Source organism: Marmota monax, unplaced genomic scaffold, assembly GCF_021218885.2.
Source record: "Marmota monax isolate L192 unplaced genomic scaffold, Marmota_monax_Labrador192_F-V1.1 WCK01_AAM20220418_F8-fsc00223, whole genome shotgun sequence".
NCBI classification, from domain to species: domain Eukaryota; kingdom Metazoa; phylum Chordata; class Mammalia; order Rodentia; family Sciuridae; genus Marmota; species Marmota monax.
Window position 1 is genome coordinate 935,357 of NW_026692990.1, and position 24,551 is coordinate 959,907.

Below are 24,551 nucleotides of genomic sequence, written 5' to 3' on the forward strand. Positions count from 1 at the left end.
GGGAAGGACCCAGCAGGGTGCCTGTACCACACCTGGGGGTACTAGGAAAATGAGGGACTCCCACGCCCAGGAAAAGAATCAGAGGATTGTACAAAATTAGGAAAGGGATAAGGCTGAAGGAATAGGAGTTTGAGGGAACTTTAGTGTTAAGAAGTTGTGAAGTAGAGGAGCAGGTGCTTACTTGGTAACCCCAGGAACGGCTCCCACACTGCATGCACGGCTGCGCTTCAGGCTATTGATCAGGCTGCTCTTCCCAACATTGGGAAGGCCTAGAAAGTAGCAGCAGATGACTCAGGGTAGAAATGACCCTCAGGAACATCAAGTCAGACTCTGTGAGGGAAGCCTGGCAGAAGCAGTGATCAGGCCATGGAGAAGCCAAAAACAGAGCCTGGCCTCCTGCCTTCCCACTCTAAGGTCTGATCAAGACCCTTACAAGGCCTTTCTTCCTCTCTTCCTTTTGTGGACATGCTCAGTAAATGTGTTCTTCTCTCTAGATGTGACATCCACCTCCTACCCACAACCAGCCTGGAGAGGAGCTCAATTCAAGGCCTCACAGGCCCAATGCAACAGAAGGTGGACATCAAGAAACGTCTGTAAAACACAGGGCCATCTGTTCTGCTGTGTAATTGCCCCGGGGGATAAGGGGGTTCTCTCCAGATACCAGTCTCTTTGTGCAGCTGTCTTTTCTTGTGATTTTTTTTTTTTTTTTTGGTATTTAGGCACCTGTGAACTGCTCTCAGCCTGTGAATAGCTTGTTTCTTCCTCCCTGGGTCTCTCATTCTCACCATTCTCTCTGCATGTGCATGAATTTACATATGTAGACTACTCTCTCATATATGTGCTTTGGTTTCTATACACCTCTCTTAGTGATTTTCTCATTCCAAAATATGACTGTTTTGTGCTTTTTTTTTTGGTCTCTCTCCCAGTCTATTTCTCTAGCATCTCTTTTTCTTTTTCTGTGTATGTTTGTATCTAAGCATCTATTTCTCACTCTGGCCATAGTTCTTTCTGATTCTCTACACCCCACCAATTCTGCCTCTTTGTAATTCCTTCTATGCTAATTTCTGTCAGCCTCCTTCTGACCATACCTAAGGTGAATCAGGTAAATGATGGCTATTAGAGACTCCCATGCCCAGAGTAAGAATCAGAGGATGGTCCAAAATTAGAAGGGGCTAAAGACATGGAAGCCTCCTCTCTATGAGTTCCTCTACATATTTGCTTCCTGAATGTGTTTCATTGTAACTCTTTTTATCTCTGCAGGTATCTCCCTAAGTCTATGTGTGTTTGTGTGTGTTTCTCTCTCTACACATACAATCTGTCTCATCGGGAGAGAGATAAATGAATATATCTGTCTCATCATAGACATGATCATGTATCTCTCTCCCGATGACTCTAGATTGTGTTAGAGGGTTATAGTGTATCTAGGCACATGAGTGTTACCCTATGACTCTATTTGCTTTAAGAGAACAGAGTTGGGGTGAGTACATGTGGAAAAGGCTTGGTCTGCATGCATTGGCCCCTCTGTCTCCAGATGTGCATCTGCTGAGTGTGTACAAGATTCCACACATGTAGATATGTGTGTGTGTGTTTACGGATATATATGTGTACTCAAGTCTGTGTGTGTGTTTCTTTGTGTCTATATATCTCTCTTTGAGTCTGCCTTCATCCCTGAATGTTCTTTCTTTGGGTATGATGTCTGCACTCTATATACATGGGGTGTCCTTATCCTTTCTATGCCTCCCTCTGTAGGTTTCTGTACACACAAATCTAACTCAATGTCCCTTTTGGTATTTCTTTTTGGTCATTATATCCCTCTCTCTCTGCATCCCTCTGTCATTTAAATTTGTCTAATTCTTTCATTCTCCACCAACCCTGCCATCTGGCCTTCCTGTTTTATTTTTCTGCATCTTCCTCTGTCTATTCAAGTATATGTATCTATACATTCTCAACTGTCCAACTCTCTCTCCATTTCTCTATCTTGGCTTTACTTTCTCTGCCTGATGATCTGTCTTCATTTGTCTCTCATGATTTCCCTAGTCCCTTCCCATGATCCTTCCCTTAGTACCCTGGGTTCCATAAAAGCTCAGGATTAAAACTCAGCCCTGCCTTGTCTTGCACTGGGCTAACTCCACAAGTCTTTTTTCCCCCCCCTTTTTCTGGGTTTCAGTGTCCTCATCTATAAAAGAGAGAGAGTAACACCTCCTTCCCACAGCTCTGACAAGATGAGATGATAACAATTCCAAGCTTGGCACTATGTATGTGGTCCATGGTTCTAACATTCAATAAACTAGTGACTATGAACGTGCTTTTCCATGTCCACCTATCCAAATTATAGCTCAGAAAACCCTTTCTGAACCACTCCCTTCTTCCCCCAAAAGGCATATTTTCCCCAATGAAATCCCTCTTCAAAGAAGGAACCTAGACCCCAAGACTGTTCACCATGCCTTACCCACGACACCCACACGGATGTGGGTGCGTACTTCACCCAGGCGGCAATAGTTTCCCAGAACCCTCATGAGATTTTCAGCTCCAAAGCAAGCTTTGCTTTTTAGCAGCGATTCAGGGGCTTGATCCACTGGCACATTACACCGATTCTGGAAAATAAGGGCTGTTACAGAAGAGGCATCAGGTAGCAGATGAAATCTGAGTCCAGATTTTCAATTTAGAGGGAAACATTCAGGAAGTCCCTGTGATCATCAAACTCCTCAGCCTAAAACAGAGGGCTTCTCAGACAGGTACTGAACACCTACTCTTTACCACTCCCCTCCACTGTCTTTGCATCTCCAGATTTCTCTTGTCTCTGCTTCTGACTTCACATGTTTCTTGCTTCCCATAGAAGGGGGCAGGGTGGCATCCTGGCTCTAGACAAGTCACGTTTGAGTTCCAGTTCTACCTCTCATAGGCCTATTGCAAGCAAAGCCTGCTTCCCTTCTCTAGGCCTCATGTGCACAACAAGAATGCCTGCCCTCCTTGCCTCTACAGGGATGAGGAGGTGACTGAACCAAAGACTACATTCCCTTGACACCTCACACAAGACAAGGCCATCCCAGCCTCCACATCTTTATTCCTAATACCACCTCCTCTGCCCAGAATGCCTTTCCTCCTTTTCTTCATCCCTTACTCACCCCAACATTGTTTCTAGTGCCACAAAGTTAGAATTAAACTAAACATCCATCAATAAGAAATAGGTTCAAAAAGCCTATCTGGCATATCCTTAAGGTAGAATACAAATGTAACACAACAGGTTTCTTCTTTCATTTGTTTGTTTTTTGAGGTACTGGGGATTGAACTCAGGAGCATTATACCACTGAGAACCACATTCAGTCCTATTTGTTTTTTTAAAATTTTGAGACAGAGTCTTAATAAATTGCTGGCCTTGGCCTCAAACTTGCAATCTTCTTGCCTCAGCCTCCTGATTGTCTGGGATTACAAATTTGTACCACCATGCCCAGCTGGAATACAACTGTTCAAAACATCTTTGCCTTCAAAACAGCCACAAAATTGGGCTCAGTAGTAGACTGCTTATCTAGCATGCACAAGACTCTGGGTTTGATCACTAACAGCACACAAACACATGTGAAAAAAAAAAAAAAGGTCAAAAGACTATAAATGAGACAACATATTTCTCAAAGCCATAAAAGTTCAAAGTTATCTAAATAAATCCAACATAGATTAACCCTGTTTATATAGGGATTTCTGTTTGGGAAATGTTGATTTGAGAATCACATGTCCCTGGGAATAAAAACGGGCATGCCTACAATAGAAAAATAAAAACATGGGGCCGGGGTTGTGGCTCAGTGATAGAGCGCTTGCCTAGCAAGAATGAGGCACTGGGTTCAATCCCTGGCACCACATAAAAATAAAATCAAATAAAATAAAGGTACTGTGTCTATCTATAAAAAATTTTTTAAATAAATAAAAAAATAAAAACATTAATACTATTAAGTATTGGCAAGGGGACAGGGAACCAGGTGTGGTGGTGTATGCCTATAATCCCAGTGACTCAGGAGGCTAAGGAGGATTGCAAGTTTGAAGTCAGCCTCAGCAACTTAGTAAGACCCTGTCTCAAAATAAAAAAAAAAAAAATAGGAAGACTAGGGATGAAACAATCTTGGGTTCAAGACCCAGTATTTAAAAAAGATATAGGGGGTCCTATTCATCTACCCCACTGGTGGGAGGATAAACTGTGACAGCCATTATGAAAGCAATTCCATCTATGTTGTGAAAAATGCAAAATGCACAAAGCCTATGTATGACCCAGTGATTCCATTTCTCAGTACCTAACCCACACCAATACTTGCCTCCATGCCAAGGAGAATGTACAAGGGAATTTGTGGAAGTACAGATTATAATAATGAAAAATGGTAAACTAGGGGCCTGTGATGTAGCTCAATAGTAAAGTGCTTGCCTAGCATTCTTAAGGCCCTGGGTGCCATTCCCAGCACTACAAAAAATACTAAGTTTAATGCCTGGGTTGGGTTTGTGGCTCAGTGGTAGATATTTGCCTAGCATGTGTGGGGTACTGGATTTAAGCCTTAGCACCACACAAAAATAAAAAATAAATAAAATAAAGGTATTAAAAAACTAAGTTTAATGCCTGGTGCAAAACTGGAAAAAAAAAAGTTCCCCTAGCACCCAAATTCTCTCTCTAGAAGCAACCAATGTTTCTGTAATACTTTTTCATAATAAAAAATGTATTTCTATATTAATGATATGATTAACAGTAAAATATAACTTTCTTATATTCATATATGAATATACAACCAATGAAACTCCACTTCATGTATAAACACAAAAGTGGGATCCTAATTAAGGCTCAACATTGAAGGCACAGTTCAATTACTAAAGGGATAAAGGACCCATTCCATATCATAACTCCCTAACCCTGGTCCTAGGCTACCCTGAAAAAGGATAGATACCCTGATCCCAGACTTACCAGGTTTTTGACCTGATGTTGGGTGCTGGCCTTAAAAGCCACAGTTGGCAGCTCATTACGAAGGTAATCCAACCACTTCTCCACAATCTCCTTAGGAACCAAGTCTGGGGAAAATAGGAACAGATGGGGTTGGCAAGGAGAACATCACCTCCATGGCTCACTCCAAAGACATATCCATAAACACCGAAGGGTAGGGCCACCTCCTGCCAATAGGTCTCTCCACTGGCTCTGTCAGTCCCTGCCCAGTCTCCAGATGGGAGTTACAAAGGAGAGTCTGGTCTACGGGACCAGTTGGCCCTCCCTGAAGGCAACTGTTTGCTCAGGGAAAAAATGTGCAAACTAGTTGTTTGGTCCCAAATGGCCTCCTTCCAAGTCAAGGTGCCCAAGGTGCCAGAGGCCTGCCAAAGACTGTTTTCCCTCTCAAAGGGTTGGAGATATAGCTCAGTGGTAGAGTACCCTTAAAAAATAAGTTTAGTGCCTGGTACAAAAATTAATAAAGTGTTCCCCTAGCACAAAAATTCTCTCTCTAGAAGTATTAAGGATGTAGTCAGTGGTAGAGCACTCTTGGATTCAAACTCCAGTACTGTAAAAAGAAAAATAACAACTATCAAAAGAAAGACTATCATTTGTGAAGTACTGACCATGTACCAAACATTAACCCTCAAACAAACCTGTCAGGTTGGGACATTCATGACCCATTTTATAAACAGAGAAATAGGAGATCTCAGAAGTGACATGACTTGTCTAATAACTCAAGAGAAAATAACACAGGTAGGATGAGACACAAACCTGATGATTCCTCAGTCCATATGCTCTTTTACTCCAATCTTTGAGTTCCAGTTTGGGGAAGAGAAGAGCTCTCCAGGACTGTCAAGTCATAAAAATGGCTCAAAAATGGCAAGAATGGTGACCTGAAAGGTTGACTTCACGTCCACCTTGCATTACACTCATTTGTGTGTGTATGTATTTGTGTACCTTCAGACAATATTCCTGGCTTTGAAAACTGGAACAAGAATTTCTACCCGGCATGACAGTTATGAGTACCAATGTGTTGCTCGATCTATATCTGGTATGAGCTAGTCTTTCAAGAAGGCTGACCCCTTCCCTGCCTTACTCAATCCAGCCAAACACCTACCAATCTTGTTCAAGACCAGGACCAGCTTCTTGTTGCCCTCTGCCCGCAAAACAGCCTCCTCCATTTGGAAACACCGACACCCCAATGGGTCTCTGGCATCCAGGACTTCCAGAATCACATCAGAGTATTGTACTACCTGTACAGCAGAGGACAGAGGGATGAAGGCAGGGAATAGAGTGGACAGTAGTCATGTAGGCTCATGAAAGAAAAGGTCTCCATTTCAGTCAGGAAAAATCAGAAATGGAAAAGAAATGAAAATGGATTGGGACCCTCCCAAAAAGGTCTTAAGAAATGGATCCCTGCACCTTACGGAACTCCTTGTAATAAGCCTTCCTTGTAGCCTCATCATCCAGCTGAGGAAACATATTTAATTCCTGCAAAACCTCCTCCTAAAAGAGAAAATAAAGAGAATGGATTGGGGAAAGAAGGGACGAGAAGGGGGAAAAAACACAGAGTACAGAAGTGTACATGCTCAAGGGCTTTGGAAACCACAGGAGGCTAGGGAAGCCATGTCAGTCTCAGTCCACCTAAAAGTAACTTTGACCAACCCACACAGTTGAAAACTGGAAAAAGAATGAACAGAACAACATGGTGCATGTGTTTAGCTATGTATATGCATATACTTGAGCACCAGTCAGACGCCTGAGCATGCACAGTGGAGTGTAAGGGAGGGATGTGAGGAAAACAATCTATGGTAGATATAGAATTGGGAAGCCAAAATCTGCACTATATATCAGGAGTTGGTAATTGCATATTCTGTGTTTGAATCAAGAACAGATGCCAGATAAGCAGTGAGAAGGCCCAGAAGGAAAACGAAATCCCCCCATATGCTTCTCTCTCTCAACCCTCCCCTTTATACTCTTACTCCCTCTTTTGTACCCCCTCCACTCATCACACCTTTCCAAGCCCCCAACCCTACCACCACTCCCAGTTTGGGGCTCAAGTTTGGGAGAGAGATGCTCTCCAGAGATACCTAGTCAGAAATAAGGTTCAAAATGGCCCCTTATCTCCCCTTTACCCTCCCCCACTGTCCCTAATCTTTCCTCTCTGTACTTATTCCTTTCTTCCCCTCCAACAACCTCACACCCTTCCTGTCCCTTTTGCAGTGTGACAGCAAACCCACACTAATCCCACCCAGGGGCACAGGCTGCTCTCTTACCTTGCGTTCAAACTCCTCCTGGCGTCTCAGGACATCCTGACAGTAGCTCTCAATGGTCCTGCGTCTGTGTCTCTCTTGCTCCCGGGCAGCCTGCTGCTTCTCCCTCATCTCCTCAACCTACCAAGTGAACAGATTGCTAGGACTAGAGCTGACTAGATCTACATACTAAGAGAGAAATGGATGACAGAGTAAATAGTGCTACATGGCAGAGGTAAGAGAAACTGGGATACAGAGTGAGGGCAGACAGAACAGCAGGAAATAGAGTACTTGAGAGGAAGAAATTGGAGAAATGAAGGGAAGGAGATAGTGGTAGAGAAAAAAGAGAGTGGACACAGTGGCACACACATGTAATCCCAGAGACTCATGAGGCTGACAGGAGGATCAGAAGTATTGAACCCAGCCTAGGTGACTTAGAAAGACCTTGTCTCAAAAATAAAAAGGGTTAAGGCTGGGATTGTAGCTCAGTGGTAGAGTGCCTGCCTAGCATGCGTGAGATACTAGGCTCAATCCCCAAGCACCACATAAAAATAAATAAAATAAAGGTATTATGCCCATTTACAACTAGAAAAATACTTTTAAAAATAAATAAAAAGGGCTGAGGATGTAGCTCATTGCATAGAATACCCCTAGGTTCAATCCCCAGTATCACAAAAATAAATAAATAAATAAGAAAAAGAGGGTATGCGAAGCTCAGAGACTGCATTATAAGCAGAGAGGAATCACTTAAGACCAGACAAGAAAAAAGGACAAGGTCCTGGGATATAACCTCATTTTAAAAGTTGGAAGTAAAAGCTGGATGCCATGGTGCTGGCCTGTATTCCCAACTATTCAGGAGGATAAAGGAGGTAGATCCCTTCAGCCCAGGATTTCAAGGATACTCTGGGCAACATAGATATCCAGTCTCAAAAATCACACAAGCAAGCAAGCAAACAAAAAAGCAGGAAGAAGAGCAGCAAGAGAGAAATGCAAAAGGTTGGTCAAGAGGAAGGAAACATTCAGGCGAGTGGAATGTCAAAGTCAAAATCGGGAATGCTTCAAGGAAAGCATGGTCTCAAATGCTGAGAATTCTACTAAGATGAGAGAAAAAAGCTATCCATGAATATGGCATGAAGGTTGGCACTGGGGAAGCCAACAGGGGTGGTTTCCATGGAGAAGTGGGAATGTAAGCCAGAGAGTAATGGATCGGGACATGAGGGGGAAGTCAGCAAACAGAAACACTAAATCCTATATCAAGGTAACCTCCCTCCCTCACTTTCCCCATCCACAAACAGCCTCAAGAATCCTAACATCTCTCACCTCTACCCTTCCACTCAATACTTCTGCAGATCCAGCATTTAAAACAGGCCCTCTCCCTCCCCCAAGGTAAAGAAGGGCTCACCCTCTTCTTCTTTAATTCTGCCTCCCGGCTGGCATGATCATTGCAATGAACAAACTGGGGAGCGGAGGGCACTTTTGAAGTTGCTTTCTTTCCATTTTGCTTTATAGGCTGGTCGCCACACAAGAAAAAAAAATCAAACAGAAAATAAACCCAAAGAAATCACCCACAGAGGTTAAACCTTGTTCAGAGGACTGTAGCTCTGGAGGGAAAGAAAGGAGTAGGCCCAAAGGGCTTCATCCCTAGAGAACTGCCTGTTTGGCTGAGGAGAGACCCTCCCTTACTTACCCAGGCAAGGACTAACTAAAAACTCCAGGAAAGTGGTGGGGGCAGGGGCAGCTGGAAAGGTTTACCACGGCCAAGGGAAAAGCTTTCTAGACAAGTAGTTCCCAAAATGTGGTCCCTGGGCCAACCACAGCAGCACCAGGGGACTTGGTAGAAATACAAATTATTAAATGCCATGCCAGACCTACTAAATAAGAAGCTTTGGGGCAGCACCCAGCATTCTGTTTAAAGCCACCCTAAATGATTCTGGAGGGTGGTTTAAAGTTTGTAGTCAGGCATGGTCATGTCTGTAATCCCAGTTACTCAGATAGCCAAAGCAAGAAGATAACAAGTTTGAGGCCAACAACTTACAGAAACCCTCAGCAATTTAGCAAGATCCTGTCTCAAAATTTAAAAAAAAAAAAAATAGAAAGGGCTGGGATGGGGGCTAGGGTTGTGGCTCAGAGGTAGAGCGCTAGCCTACCATGCTTGAGGCACTGAGTTTGATCTCCAGCACCACATAAAAATAAAATAAAGATATTGTGTTTGCCTACAACTAAAAAATATTAAAAAAAGAAAGGGCTGGGATGTGGCTCAGTTATATAGTGTTCCTGGGTTTCAATCCCCAGTACCACAAAAAATACATTAAAAGGTTTTTTTTTAATGGAACTGGGGTAGCAGTATAGCTCAGTGGTAGAACTCTTGCCTATCATGGCACAAGGTCCTGGGTTCTATCCCCAATACCATAAAATATAAATAAAGAAAGCAGATGTGAGGGCTGGGGATAATAGCTTAGCAACACAGCTCTTTCCCAGCATGAACTGATGCCCTGAGTTTAATCCTCAGCACTTTTAAAAAATGGGGAGTGAGATGGAGTTGTAGCTCAGTGGTAGAGCATTTGCCTAGCACATGTGAGGCACTGGGTGAGACCCTCAGCACCACACAATAATAAATAAATAAAATAAAGGTATTCTGCCTATCTACAACTAAAACTATATTTTTAAAAATGGGAATGACAATAATCCCGACCAACGTAAATCAAGCATAAAAAGCAATGTATGGCTTATAGTGGGAACTTAATATATGCTGCTGAATCTCTGCTGCGGCCACCAAAAGCCAGGTCTACTAATTCCAATGTGGTGCTCTGTCCAGAGTCAGCCAATATCTACTGACCTGATCTCCAATAATGGGCATACCTTAAGTGTGAGCCACCCCATATGATTGTGGAGCCAACTTACCTTCTTACAGCCTTTGGAACCTTTACCTGGCTTTTTATTTTCTGCAAAAAAAGGAAAAAAGAAAAAAAAGGAAGGAATCATCATACATCTATCCAAATTTGGTCACACCTTAATCAAGGTCAGGCCACACTGAAACCTAAAAACCCTCATACACTGTGTCTATCTAGATTCAGCATAAGACAGAGATGCAGATAGTAACAACAGTATCAAAGAAATATAGGATATAATGTTTTGAGAGTTATTTCAATGTAAACTCAAACAAATTTTCAGAGAATTCTGTAGTTACCTAAATGTGTGCTTGTGACTACAAGCCTCCAGTGCCAACCTCCTTGTTTGGGGCACCTTAATAATTTCAGAGTCAGGGTGAGATCAGGGAGCAAGAAGCAAGGTAAGGTGATCTGAGGATGCCCAGCAAAATCCTGCAAAAATGGCCTCAGCATGTGAGGAGAGAACTATCCCTTCCTGCTGGCTCTGCTCTGGCCATCGCCTCTAAGAGACTTGACCTACTCACTAAACTTGCTGCCTCCCTTGGATCCAAGGAAGAGAGAGCTACCACTTCTCCAACCATGCCTTAGGAACTTAAGAGGCCTTTCCCCAACTTCAAAGAGAAGTCCCATCTGTCATCCCCTTCACAGCTGGCCTCCTGGGGAAAAATGTTTTCCCTTAATTCTCACCACTTTCAAGGGGGTCAAAGGAATTCCTAGAGAGGGAGGAGGTTCTGGAAGGTCAAGATATATACAAATGTATGAGCAGTTCGAGATTACCACACACAAAAAAAGGCTCCACTATCATATGGGGTGGTTCACAATGAAGCAGAGTTAATACAGGAAACAGAACTTAAATATTACTGCAAATCTGTAAGGAAGTTCAAGAAGATACTTCAAAGGAACTGTGTGAGAAAGATTCCTAAAACTTAAGGGATCATTTCTATAGTTACTGAAGAACTTCTGTTACTAGAGAAGTTTCTTGAATATGTAGGACTAAGTCTTGGGGGAAAAAAAGATTCCCAAAAGTTGATATTGAATAGAAATGTAATAGATGTAGTAGAAAACAGAATGGACATCAATAACCATCAAATTAATATTAACCTAGAATACTCTTCTGACAGACAATTAATATCTATAATATATAAAGAACACAAAAACTTTACAACAAAAAATCAAATAACCCAATTAATAAATGGGCAAATGAATTAAACAGACTTCTCAAAAGAAGAAATAGAGATGGCCAATAAATATATGAAAAAAACGTTCAAAATCATTAGCAATTAGGGAAATGAAAATCAAAACTACACTGAGAGGCTCAAGCTGTGGCTCAATGGTAGGGCATTTGTCTAGCACGTGTAAGGCACTGAGTTCGATCCTCTGTACTACATACATACATACATACATAAAGTTATTTTAAAAAAACCACACTGAGATTTTATGTCACACCTATCAGAATGGCAGTCATCAAGAATACAAACAATGATAAATGCTGGAAAGGATGTGGATAAAAAGGAACATTTTTATACTGTTAGTGGGATTATAAATTATTATAACCACTATGGAAATCAGTATGAGGTTCCTCCAAAGGCTAGGCATAAACCACCTATGACCCATCTATACCACTCCTCAGTATTTATCCTGAAGAATTAAATTCATCATACTATAGTGATACAAGCATACCCATGATTACAGTAGCACAACTCACAATAGCCAAACTATGGAACCAACCTAGGTTTCCATCAATGGATGAACAGATAAAGAAAACGTGGTATATATACACAATGGGATTTTATTCAGCAATAAATAAAAATGAAATCATTACATCTGCAGGAAAATAGATGGAACTAGAGATCATTATGTTAGGTGAAATAAATCAAACTCATAAAATTAAGGGTTGTATTTTCTCTCATATGTGGAAGCTAGAGAGGAAAAGGAAAAGAAAGATGTGGGTGGATCCCATGAAAATCAAAGGGACATCAATAGAGGAAAGGGTCCAAGGGGTGGGGAATGGGGAGGAAGGGAGAAGTGCTGGGGGTGGGTGATATTGGCCAAATTATGTAGTTATATTGTATATTGTGTGCATGCACAAATATGTAACAACAAATACCATCAGTATATATAACACACCAATAAGAAATGTGGGAGAAAAAATATTAAGCTAGAGGACTAAAGGAGAGAGCTTACTTTAAACAAAAAATCCAAAAGAAATGGAAATTATAATGAAAAAAAAAGGAGATAGAAGAGAAAAAGGTACAAATGGAGACACAATAGCTTTCTTAAATAATATATGAAAGTTCCTTAAATCAAAAACAGGCTTGAGGATCCAGACTGAAAAGGCACATGGAGGATCAAGATTAAAAAGCATCCTGAGGCTGGGGTTGTGGCTCAGTGGCAAAGCACTTGCCTAGTATTTGTGAGGCACTGGATTCGATCCTCAGCACCACATATAAATAATAATAAAGGTATATCAACAACTAAAAAATACTTTAAAAAAGCATCCAAGTGTGGTAGTACATGCCTGTAATCTAAGTTACTTAGGGGGCTGAGGCAGGAGGGTTGCAAGTTTGAAGGTAGCCTCAGCAAATTACTAAGACCCTGTCTCAAAATAATAAATAAAAATGGCTGGGAATATAGCTCAGCAGTAAAGGACCCCCTGGGCTCAATCTACAGCACAAAAAAAAATAAAATAAAATTTACAACAAGGGGGCTAGAAGTGTAGCTCAGTAGCAAAGAATGTGCTTAGCACATGTAAAGCCCTGGATTCAATCCCCAGCATGGCAAAAGAAAATTTTTAAAAAAAGACTAATCAAGGTGCAGCCAATTTGGAAAGCAGTATGGAGATTTCTTGGAAAGCTGGGAATGGAGCCACCATTTGACCCAGCTATTCCCCTTCTCGGTCTATTCCCTAAAGACCTAAAAAGAGCATGCTACAGGGACACTGCTACATCTATGTTCATAGCAGCACAATTCACAATAGCTAGATTGTGGAACCAACCTAGATGCCCTTCAATGGATGAATGGATAAAAAAAATGTGGCATTTATACACAATGGAGTATTACTCTGCATTAAAAAATGACAAAATCATAGAATTTACAGGGAAATGGATGGCATTAGAGCAGATTATGCTAAGTGAAGCTAGCCAATCCCTAAAAAACAAATGCCAAATGTCTTCTTTGATATAAGGAGAGTAACTAAGAACAGAGTAGGGTCGAAGAGCAGGAGAAGAAGATTAACATTAAACAGGGATGAGAGGTGGGGGGGAAAGGGAGAGAGAAGGGAAAATGCATGGAAATGGAAGGAGACCCTCAGAGTTATACAAAAGTACATACAAGAGGAAGTGAGGGGAAGGGGAAAAATAATATAAGGGGGACAAACGAATGTCAGTAGAGGGAGCAGAGAGAGAAGAGGGGAGGGGAGGGGAGGGGGGATAGTAGAGGATAGGAAAGGCAGCAGAATACAACAGACACTAGTATGGCAATATGTAAATCAATGGATGTATAACTGATGTGATTCTGCAATCTGTATATGGGGTAAAAATGGGAGCTCATAACCCACTTGAATCAAATTGTGAAATATGATATATCAAGAACTATGTAATGTTTTGAACAGCCAACAATAAAAAATTAAAAAAAAAAAAAGACTAATCAAAAACAAAACAACAAACAAACAAACAAACATATCCTAGGCATATTCAGATGAAATTTCTGAACTCCATGGCTAAAGAGAAAAATCATATAAGCTTCCAAACAGGAGCCTTTAACAAATAAGAGAAAAGCAAACAGCATTCCCAAATCTGCAACAGCTATTTCAAGTTGAGTATCCCTTATCCAAAATAAAAGGGATCAGAAGTGTTTTGGAGCTGGACATGGTGCCCGAAGCATGTAATCCTAGCTACTGGGAAGGCTGAGGAAGGCAGCTCTCAGGTTCTAGCCCAGTCTTAACAATTTAGTGAGACCCTGTTCTCAAAAAATAAAAAAGCTGGGGATATAGTTCAGTGGTAAATTGCCCCCAGGTTCAATCCTCAGTACTGAAAAAATAATAATAAATAAGAATTTTGGATTCTGGAGTATTTACATATACATATAAAATATCTTGGGGATGGGACCCAAATCTAAACATGCAATTTATTTATGTTTCACATATACCTTACAACATATCCTGAAAATAATTTTATACAATATTTTTAAATTAACATGTATGAAACAAAATTTCAGTGTGGAATTTTCCACTTGTTACATCATGTGAGCACTAAATACATTTCAGATTTTGGAATACTGGATTAGGGATGCTGAATTTGTACAAAGATCTGAGAAAATGGACTGTATATCAAATCAAATTCCTCTATCTGACCAATAGATGACTCTTATGTGAAAATAAAAGACATTTTCAGACATGCAAAGATTACCATCTGTTTCCCTTCTGGTAAAACTACTTGAAGAAAATAAAAATTAGGGGTTAGCTTAGAGAAGCAAAAACATGAAATCACACTAAAAGCTTCACTCTGTAAGATAGTATCAAAACAGCTATTATTGGGCTGGGGATGTGGCTCAAGCGGTAGCACGCTTGCCTGGCATGCGTGCGGCCCGGGTTCGATCCTCAGCACCACATACAAACAAAGATGTTGTGTCTGCCGAAAAACTAAAAATAAATAAATAAATAAATATTAAAAAAAAAAAAACAGCTATTATTGTTGGGCACAGTGGCACATGCCTATAATCCCAATGGCTGGGGAGGATGAGGCAGGAGGACCACAAGTTCAAAGCCAGCCTCAGCAATGGCAAGATGCCTAGGCAACTCAGTGAGACCCGGTCTCTAAATAAAATGCAAAATAGGGATGAGGATGTGGCTCAGTGGTTCAGTGCCTCTGAGTTCAATCCTCAATACCAAAAAAAAAAAAAAAAAGCTATTATTTAACTTTGTAACATGATAGAGAAATACAGTTTTAATTATGCTTTTGTCTTTTTTTCAATACTGGGAACTGAACACAGTGCCTTATGCATGCTAGATAAGCACTCTACCAGTGACCCACATCCCAGCCCTAATTATGTTTGTTAATTCCTAATATAACTTTAATTACTCGGGTAGGATTATTTATTTTTTCCCACCTCTCATCCTTTAATCCCCTTCCTCTACTGATCTCCTTTTGATTTTCATGAGATTTGCCGCTATTTTTCTGAGCTTCCACATATGAAAGAAAACATTCAACACTTAACCTTCTCAGTTTGACTTATTTTGCTTCCATTGTGTGTATATATCACATTTTCTTTATTCATTCAACCACTGGACACCTGAGTTGGTTCCACAGTTTGGCTAATGTGAATTATGCTATTTAAACATGAATATGCATGTACCACTATTGTATGATAAGTTTAATTACTCAGGATAAATATTGAGGAGTGGTATAGCTGGGTCATTGGCAGTTCTATACCTAGCCTTTGGAGGAACCTCATACTGATTTCCATAGTGACTGTAATTTACAATTCCACCAACAGCATAAAAGTATTCCTTTTTCTCCACATTCTCTCCAGCATTTATTATTATTTGTATTCTTGATGACTGCCATTCTGACAGGTATGACATGAAATCTCAAGTGTAGTTTTGATTTTCATTTCCTTAATTGCTAATGATGTTGAACATTTTTTCATATATAGTTGGCCATCACTATTTCTCGAGAAGTATCTGTTTAATTCATCTGCTTATTTTTAGTTATTTGATTTTTCGTTGTAAAGCTCTTTGAGTTCTTTATACATTATAGACGTTAATCCTCTGTCAGAAGAGTAGTTATCAAAAATGTTTCCCATTCTGTAGGTTCTCTCTTCACATTCCTAATCATTTCCATTACTGTGCAAAAGTTGTATAATTTGATGGTGAAGGATTATTTTAAAACTTTATCAATTGAGCAAAACATAAACAAATGAAGCAATAAGAGGAAATCAACAATAAAAATAAAATAGTAGAAATTTGATCAAATACACGTAGAAATTCGACCAGATAATTTAGTTACCATAATGAATATATGTTGAATTTCCCTATTAAAAAAACATATACAACAAAAACAGAAACCATGTCTGCTTTTCTTACAAAGTACTCATGTTGCAACAAAAAAGAATGTGAGGATTGGAATGAACCAGGTCTGGCCATTTTACTCAATAATTTCTATCTGTCTAACTTCCCTGGAAACTGAGTGCCTGTGCTGGCTGGATACAGGCACACAACGAAAGAAAATACATCACACTGAAAAGAGAAAAGCATCTGCTTCAGAGGGAAGAAGTGAAGGGGGGAACAGTGAAGAGAAAAGGGGAGGGGTGCCATCTCATCACTCCCACTACTGCAGCACTCTCAGGAGCCTCTGTATATTGGTTTATCAACAGCTTCAGAAAGAAAACAGCTACAATATTGCAGCTGGCAGATGGCAGTACTTATTCTGGCTCACCAACTACATAGCTATATGACCCTGAACAATTTTGTTTCTATTTGCTTGTTTTTGAGATGAAGTGTCTGCTATGTTGCCCAGGCTGGTCTCAAACCCCTGAACTGAAGCAATCTTCCCAAGGAGCTGGGACTATAAATGTACACCAATGCACCAGGCTGAAGATTTTTTTAAAAAAATTTCTGAGCCTCAATGTCTATATCCAACATCTAGGCCAAAAACCACCAACTCTCACATGGATATTCTAAAACTGATCTCTTCATTCATCTCTCATCCCTCATTTCCCACACTCTAGGTGCCTATACTTCCCCTATACCCTGTACACCCACCTTTGCACTGACTTCATCTATCCCATTCTCCCTCTACCCTGTCATCAAACGCCACATGATTCAATATAAAAACATCATTATGTACCACTATAATAAAAATAAACCAATATACAGAGGCTCATGAGTGCTGCAGTACTGGGAGTGATGAGACAGCACAGCTCCCTTTTCATCTTCACTGTTCCCCCCTTTACTTCTTCCCTCTGAAGCAGATGCTTTTCTCTTTTCAGTGTGATGTATTTTCTTTCATTGTGTGCCTGTATCCAGCCAGCACAGGCACTCAGTTTCCAGGGAAGTTAGACAGATGGAAATTATTGAGTAAAAATCCCATGGAGGGATCAACACTACCCTAATTCTTCAACCTGTCCTTGGGAACATTCCTCAACCTCCTGCCTTGAGACTTCACTTTCCCAATAACAATGCTTCACTTGCAGGCCTCTCAAAAAGTGGTGCTTCTGTCTGGAACACAGTTATTTTGTGGCCAGTAGGTAAAAGACCTGTCCTCCAGACTTACAATTGTCAGTCTGTAACTATTACTTCTTGTTAAAAAGGAAAAGAAAAAAGTAGGATTAAACCCTGCTCTTTGAGGACCCCACATTGCTGCAGTATCTGTCACCTAATTGTCACTTTTCCTGATTTATTAAAGTACCTGGATCACTGCTTTACTTTCAACCCAATTTGTGTCACCATCAACCTGGATAACTTTGAAGATGAGGATTAACTATTCCAATAACCTGGGTTTTCCCATTTCCTTGACATCCTCACCTCTAGGTACCTCCACTCCATCTCAGTCACTCACCCACCCATCCATTTGGTTATACCTATAGAGGCATCACCTATAATTGCTCAGACTTCTACAAGCAGTCACAGATATCCCTCTCTCCTATTTTCAAATTCATATAACTTTCTACAGAAATGAACCATCTGTTTAGCTCTTTATTCTTCAGTCACCCCCACCTCTGTCCAACTAACATTCCACATTCTATCAGTATAATCATGCTCTCACACAAAGCCTCAATTCCCTTGCCCTTCCATCACCTCACTGGGATATATTTGCCAGTGTTTGTTGAACAACCTGTCAACATTATACACCTGTACCAATAAAACTGATGGTCATAAGCATTTAACGTAATGAAACACTCCCCTTTTGCCAGGCACAGCGGTGCACAACTGTAATCTCGGTGACTGGGGGCAGGGTTTAGGCAGGAAGATTTCAAGCTTGTGGCCAGTATTGGCAACTTGGTGAGACCCTCAGCAACATATTAAAAACCTGTCTCAAAATCGGAAACCTGGAATGCAGTTCAGTGTGCAAAAAGCATCCCAGGTTCAATGCCGTGTGCGCGTGTGTGTGTGTGTGTGTGTGTGTGTGTTTATACTTCCCCTTTAAATAACCACTCAAACATGTACCTATAATTGTATTGGGAGGGGCTGGGGTTGTGGCTCAGCAGTAGAGCGCTTGGCTAGCACGTGCAAGGCCCTGGGTTCGATCCTCAGCACCACATAAAAATAAATAAATAAATAGATAGATAGACAGACAGACAGACAGACGGATGGATGGATGTAAAAAAAATTGCACTGGGAGGGGATCAAGGGTCTCATGAAAATCTAAGGGATATCAGTAGAGGAAAGGGACCAGGGGGATAGGAGGAGGGGAGTGAAGAGGGGAGGGAGGGGAGCAAGGAGAGGAGAGAGGAGGGGAGCTTGTTTGAGTCATTGTTACATTGTGTCAATGTATAAATTGGTAAAACAAATCCCATCATTATGTACCCCTATAATAAAAATAATAAATGTAGAGAGAAAAAATAAAATAAAAATGATTTTATTTCATGGTGTATGGTGGTACACGCCAGTAATCCCAACTACTCCAGAGGCTGAGGCAGGAGGATTTTAAGTTCAAGGCCAGACTGGGCAACTTAGTGAGATCCTGTCTCAAAATTTAAAAAGAAAAAAAAAAAGGCTGGGATGTGGCTCAGTGGTATAGACTCTCTGGGTTCAATCTCAAATATTACAAAAAAATTATATTTGAGTTAGGGATGTAGCTAAGCAGGAGCACACCTGCTTACCAAACATAAGACCCTGAATTTGATATGTAATTCCAGAAAAAGAATGTAATCCCAGTCACTCAGGCTGCTGAAGCAGGGGATCACAAGTTTTAGGCCAGCCTTGACATGACAACTTAGCAAGACCCTATCTCAAAATAAAAAATAAAAATGGCCAGGGATGTAGCTAATTGGCAGAGCACCCCTTGGTTCAATCCCAAGTACCAGAGGGGAAAAATGTATTTGAACATTCCTTATAGGACTCCTCAATTACCTTTCCAGATTTAATCATTATTATTATTATTTGGGTCCTAACTATGTATGCCCAGTTCAGAACACAGCACCTCCCCCTCATCTTTCCCAGTAATCATCCCAATTAGTCTGGTAATTTTAGTTGCAATTTACCAGTGAAAGTCCTGTTTTGTGTTCACTATAAAATTTTTATACTCAATTTAACTTTTACCATTTAATGTAGTTGTATAGCTTTATTTTTCTTCTTTCTTTCTTTCTCTCTGGAGCTGGAAATCAAACCCAGGGAATCATGAATGTTAGGCAAGCATTCTATCACCATGCTATATCCCAGCCCATCATTCTTTATTTTTAACAATAGTCACATAGCTCCAAAATCAAAAGTATATTTTCAGATAAGGGGTATGTCTCAGTGGTAGAGCATTTGCTTAGCATATATGAAGTCCTGGGTTCAATCCCCAGCAACACAAAAATAAAAATGTATTTAAAAGACTTCTCTCCCACATTTGCTCCTATCCATTACAGTCCCTTCACTGTCACAAGAAACCATCTTACTGGGCATTATTCAGTTTCTTTATGCAAATATACACATATATTCTTATTTCTATTTTCTCCCATAAAAGGTAACACTGTGGGGCTGGGATTATAGCTCAGCAACAGAGTGCTTGCCTCACATGTGTGAGGCTGTGGGTTCAATTCTCAGCACCACACAGAAATAAATAAAATAAAGACCCATTGATAATTTAAAAACTTTAAAAAAAAAAGAATTTAACAGTGGTTAATTTTTTTAAAAAATAGTTAACACTCTATTCTATCAACAAGTTGCTTTTTTTTTTCCACTTAACAAATCTTGAAAATCTTTCCATCTAATGGTCTTTCCATACAACATTCTTGTTCCAAATAATTTTTCCATACAATATTTCCTCATTTTTTAAACTGCCTATATTTCTAAATGTACATATTTTATAAGATATGACTTTATTGTAACCACCTAATTATTGTCTTTTTTCATCATTATCAGTATTTTAATTATCTGGTAGTAGATGTTGCTAAATAAAGAATAATTAATTTTGTTCACTGTTCTTGTGCTACTTATAAATATTATTTGTTCTTGATATTAACAGTTTGATTTTTGATAAAATTTTTATTATCTTATAAAGAAAATATATTGAAATTTGTTTTTTCCACCAAGCTCTACATAGGCAGGGCCATGATTCACACAGAATAGAGAACCACCAGTGCATAGGATCAATAGACTGTACAATGGTTGTACAATTCTTGTCCAGTCCACCAAGTGTGTTATCCAAATGTTGTCATTTTCTTTGTGGACCATGGCAAGATAAAGGCAGCGAAGCCCAGAAGTGCACTTGTTCAAAAGTCCTTTTCTTCTCTTTTATGCAGGAGTCTGTGTGACATATTTGTCTTCTCCTTCTAGGCTTCATACATCATGGTAGGAGAGGGAACTGAATGAGCACTACAAACTGAGTCACTCTACTTCCTGGCATACAGTGTGTTATACAAACTATGCCTCATCATGCTAGGCCCTTGGGACACAATGATGAATCAGACAAGGATGAGAAGTCAACAGTACAGTGGTGGAGACAACCCTGGTCAATAGGCCCAGTTTCTTTGGGTGCACAGAGTGGAAACCAAGGAAGGAAGTTAACAGAGAGGGATTCCCAGAGGAAGTAATGCATAAGCTGAAATCTGAAATGCAATAGTTACTCAGTTGAAGAGTGAGGGGAGGGGAGGCAGAAAGTCCTAAGGCACAAAGAATAACAATTTGTCCACATGTCTTATTTTAGAGTTAAGAAAAACCCTAGCCAGGCGTGGTGGCACACATCTGTAATCCCATCAGCTGGGGAGGCTGAGGCAGGAAGACTACAAATTCAAGGCCAATCTCAGCAATTTAGCAAGACTCCTATCTCAAAATAAAAAATACAAAAAAGGATTGGGGATATAGCTCAGTGTTTAAGTGCCCCTGAGTTCAATCCCCAGTACCAAAAAAATAAAAAGAAAAATCCAAAGGTCAGGAGAAGCCAGACAACAATTTGTGGGTAACATAGTATATGCATCCTCTGAAAGGCCAAATTCCAAAGAGAAACAAAAAGACTAAATTTTATTTATCTATTTGCTTATTTATTTATTTATATTTGGTACTAGGGATTGAACCAAAGGGCACTTAACCATTGAGTCACCTCCTGAGTCACTGGGATTACAAGCATATGCCACTATGCTAAGCTTCCAGCTACTTGGGAGGATGAGGCAGGAGGATCACTTGACCCTAGAAGTTTGAGGCGAGCTAGGTAACATGGCAAGATCCTGTCTCAAAAAAAAAAAAAAAAAAAATCCTCACAATAATTGCAATTAGGTAGATGCCATAATTAATTACTTCTATTTTATAGATAAGGAGAATATAGTTAAGTAACTTGCCCACAGTCACAGAATTAGTAAGTGAGAAAGCTGAGATTCAAACCCAGTCTAGCTCCAGAGTCTATGCTCTTAACCACTGGTACAACTTATGGTACCAACTTAAAGGTATAACTCATAAAGAAAAATATTAGGCATATTAGGCAGTGCCATATAGTATTTACTGCCATTCAAGTCACTTAACCTTGCTGAACCTCAGTTTTCTCACCTGTAAAAAGGAAATGGTGGATAAGGGAAGCATTTCTTATAAGGAAGTCAGGAGGGCAGCCATTATACCACATTTTACACACATTCTGAATGATCTGGAAAATACTGAGCAATTTTTAAAAGTCACTATGAAATTCTATGAATATTCACTAAAAGCATAAGATTGGGAGGGGTTAATTAAAAAAAACTCACTGTGTCTGTGCTTCATCATGATGTATCAGTCCAGCTTGAAAATGGGTAATTCCAAATATGTCCACTTTTTTCCTATCAGAATGGGAGAAGAAGCAATTTATACAGACCTGGGAACCACAATGCCCCAAGCCCCCTAAAAGTAAAATTAAATGTCAGAGAACATGATTAAAAGCCCTAACAACTATAGATGCTGGGAGAAGGGGCTATCCTAGAACTAGGTTCTAATATGGCTGAGTACGCACAGTGTCACATTATCCAAAGGGAGGGGTATATCTGAGACCCTTTTCCTGAGTGGAGCTGGTATCTCAATGGATTGAATAGGGTTCTCGATCCTTATTCCTCCATTTTGTAATATTATACCCTAAATAAGGGACTAGAGTAAACCCCTTCTCACTGAGGGGAGAGGAGAAGGCATGTATGTTTGTTTTTTTTTTTCTTTCATGAATTGGGGTGATATTTCTTTTCCCAAGAAGGAAGCCCTGTCCCTCATCTACCCTGGGAGAAGTAATGGTGGGGACAGATTCCAGGAGTCTACTCTGAGGAAAAGGGGCCTCTTACCTATGTGTCCATGAGAATGAGGTCAGTGCAAAATTTTAGAGCAGGGAAATCTGTGCCTGCATGTGTGACTAGGGTGTACACCTTGTCAATTCAGGGGAGCTGTCATCTGTCCCTCTACTCTGGGGTGCAGAGAAATATGAAACCATCAGTGGCTGAATGCACTTCTGCTACATGGGAGAGAAGTACAATTGAATGTATCTCCAAATTATTAGGAAGAGAGGGGAGGGGTTCTAGGTCTTTCTACCCTGGAAAGGGCTGTGGGGCAGCACTGATATGCCTGATTTCACCATGAGATGACATTAGCACCAAACTAATAGAGGGAAAATGTGCAGCTTTGAATGAGTAGGATATACACCTTGCCTGCAGGGGGCTGTTCTGAAACCTTCCATGGATGGTGGAACTTTTATGTGGCTCTATCTCTTCATATATTGACAGATAGGGGGTGTCTTGTTATTTTACCCTGGGTGAGGAGAATGAATCTGAGTTCCTGTACCTTGGGTAAGGAGGAGGAAGCCTATGTGCCCTGCACTATAGGGTGATTGGTGATTTCACTACCTCTTACAATTACAGGGTGGGGGAACTGCACCTCTGCTCTAGTGAGGTCTCTCCCTTGGCTACATTTAATTATAAGTCCTTGGAAGGAGGTCTCTGTGTCTATTTCACAAGGAGGGGATAAAAATCTGAGTCTTCCTAGCTGGGGATTCCTCGAGGGGCTCCACTGATGACCTCCTCATATATTAACATCTGTTCATATTTGCTGTGAGGCACTTTGGGGTGGGCCTTTACAATACAGTAAATCAGCACTACTATATGGTGCAGAGCTTGGGTTTAATTCTCCACAATTAGGACTCCCTCTAGCACAGGAAGGAGGAGTAATTTGCAAGGTTCTCCTTTTGCTGAGGCCTGTGCCTCTAACCACTCCAGGAAGGGGTGATCTTATCAGCTCTGCAGCAGTGCAGTGGGGGCGGGGCTTTTGTTACTCAGCAGAAGTGGAGACTTGCGTGGGTCACTGGGTCTACATCAGGAAAAGAGATTCCCTAACTCTTCACATGTTTCTCAGCTCAGAAATAATGGTTGGGAGATACATCAAACCCTGTCCTGGGGAATGAGGTGCCTCAATTAGGATCTGTGTCTTAAACCAGGAGAGGTCTATGCCACTCAGCCCTGTATTGGCCACTGTGTCCCTATATGGTGGGGACGATGTCGCCACACCTTTGGCGGTGTTGATGTCCACCAAACACCGAAGGGAGTAATGCGAAACGGAGCCTCACTATCCCGAGGGGCGGAGGGCCATCAACGATTTTCCACACAAGTGAGGTCTGTGCCTCTCCGCCGTGCGTCCGGGGTCTACACCTTTCTAGACGGGGTGGAGCAAAGCCTCAACCCCGCGAGAATTCAGTTTGGCGCATGTCCACGTGCGGAACTATCCCTGTCCTCCTTCCGGGCCTTTCTACTCTGGAAGAGAGCCAGCCGTTTACCTCTCTATTCCAAGCTGGCAGGCATCTCTGGTTTCACCTCAAATAGTTGATCCTTATGGCGCTGCCGGCTGGGTGAGCGCTCACCAAGAGAAAAGAGGAGAATAGTCTCTTACCTACACTTCCGGCGGGGATCACAGAGGAGAGGGTAGAACAACTACCAGGACGGAGGACATGCGCTTGTACGGCTAGGTTCCGACTTCCGGATCTCAGCCTCGCGAGGCGTGATTCCGTCGCCGAGCTCGGCTCCGCCCGCTGCGCGTCCTTTTCAGAGGCGGGGTCTCAAATTATCTACTCTCACCTTCCGGTGCCTTGCCCGCCCCCACGCCGGCCCCGCCTCCTGACTGCCTCGTAGGTTAAGAAATAGCGGGGGTGGGGAAGGAGGCGGGGAAATGGTAAAGAGAATCATCGGATTTCCTCCTACGGTCATGTAACCTTCTTGTAAGACAGAATCTTGTATACCGGACTCTCTCTAGGATTAAATCAGCATGTTCCCAAATCTTAGTGATCAGGAAATAACTCAGCCTGCCTCGGATGTAGGCAGGGGAGG

At 41.1% G+C, this 24,551-nt stretch overlaps 1 protein-coding gene across 2 annotated transcripts in view; it reads right to left on the bottom strand.

Moving 5' to 3' along the window:
* Positions 1 to 24,273, bottom strand: part of Gnl3l (G protein nucleolar 3 like) — a 36,576-nt gene extending 12,303 nt beyond the window's left edge. Inside the window, exons 1-10 of one of the 2 annotated variants that reach the window (XM_046452596.2) lie at positions 24,118 to 24,273; positions 21,969 to 22,040; positions 10,108 to 10,148; positions 8,609 to 8,716; positions 7,231 to 7,347; positions 6,377 to 6,460; positions 6,072 to 6,207; positions 4,937 to 5,040; positions 2,450 to 2,594; positions 182 to 269 (exon numbers count right to left, since the gene is read on the bottom strand). In XM_046452596.2, coding sequence (XP_046308552.1) covers positions 182 to 269; positions 2,450 to 2,594; positions 4,937 to 5,040; positions 6,072 to 6,207; positions 6,377 to 6,460; positions 7,231 to 7,347; positions 8,609 to 8,716; positions 10,108 to 10,148; positions 21,969 to 21,987 — 842 coding nt within the window. In that variant the 5' untranslated portion in view covers positions 21,988 to 22,040; positions 24,118 to 24,273. Of the gene's footprint in view, positions 1 to 181; positions 270 to 2,449; positions 2,595 to 4,936; positions 5,041 to 6,071; positions 6,208 to 6,376; positions 6,461 to 7,230; positions 7,348 to 8,608; positions 8,717 to 10,107; positions 10,149 to 21,968; positions 22,041 to 24,117 lie in introns of those variants that run through there. The other variant, XM_058582035.1, reaches the window with a different exon arrangement.
* Positions 24,274 to 24,551: the final 278 nt, after the last annotated feature.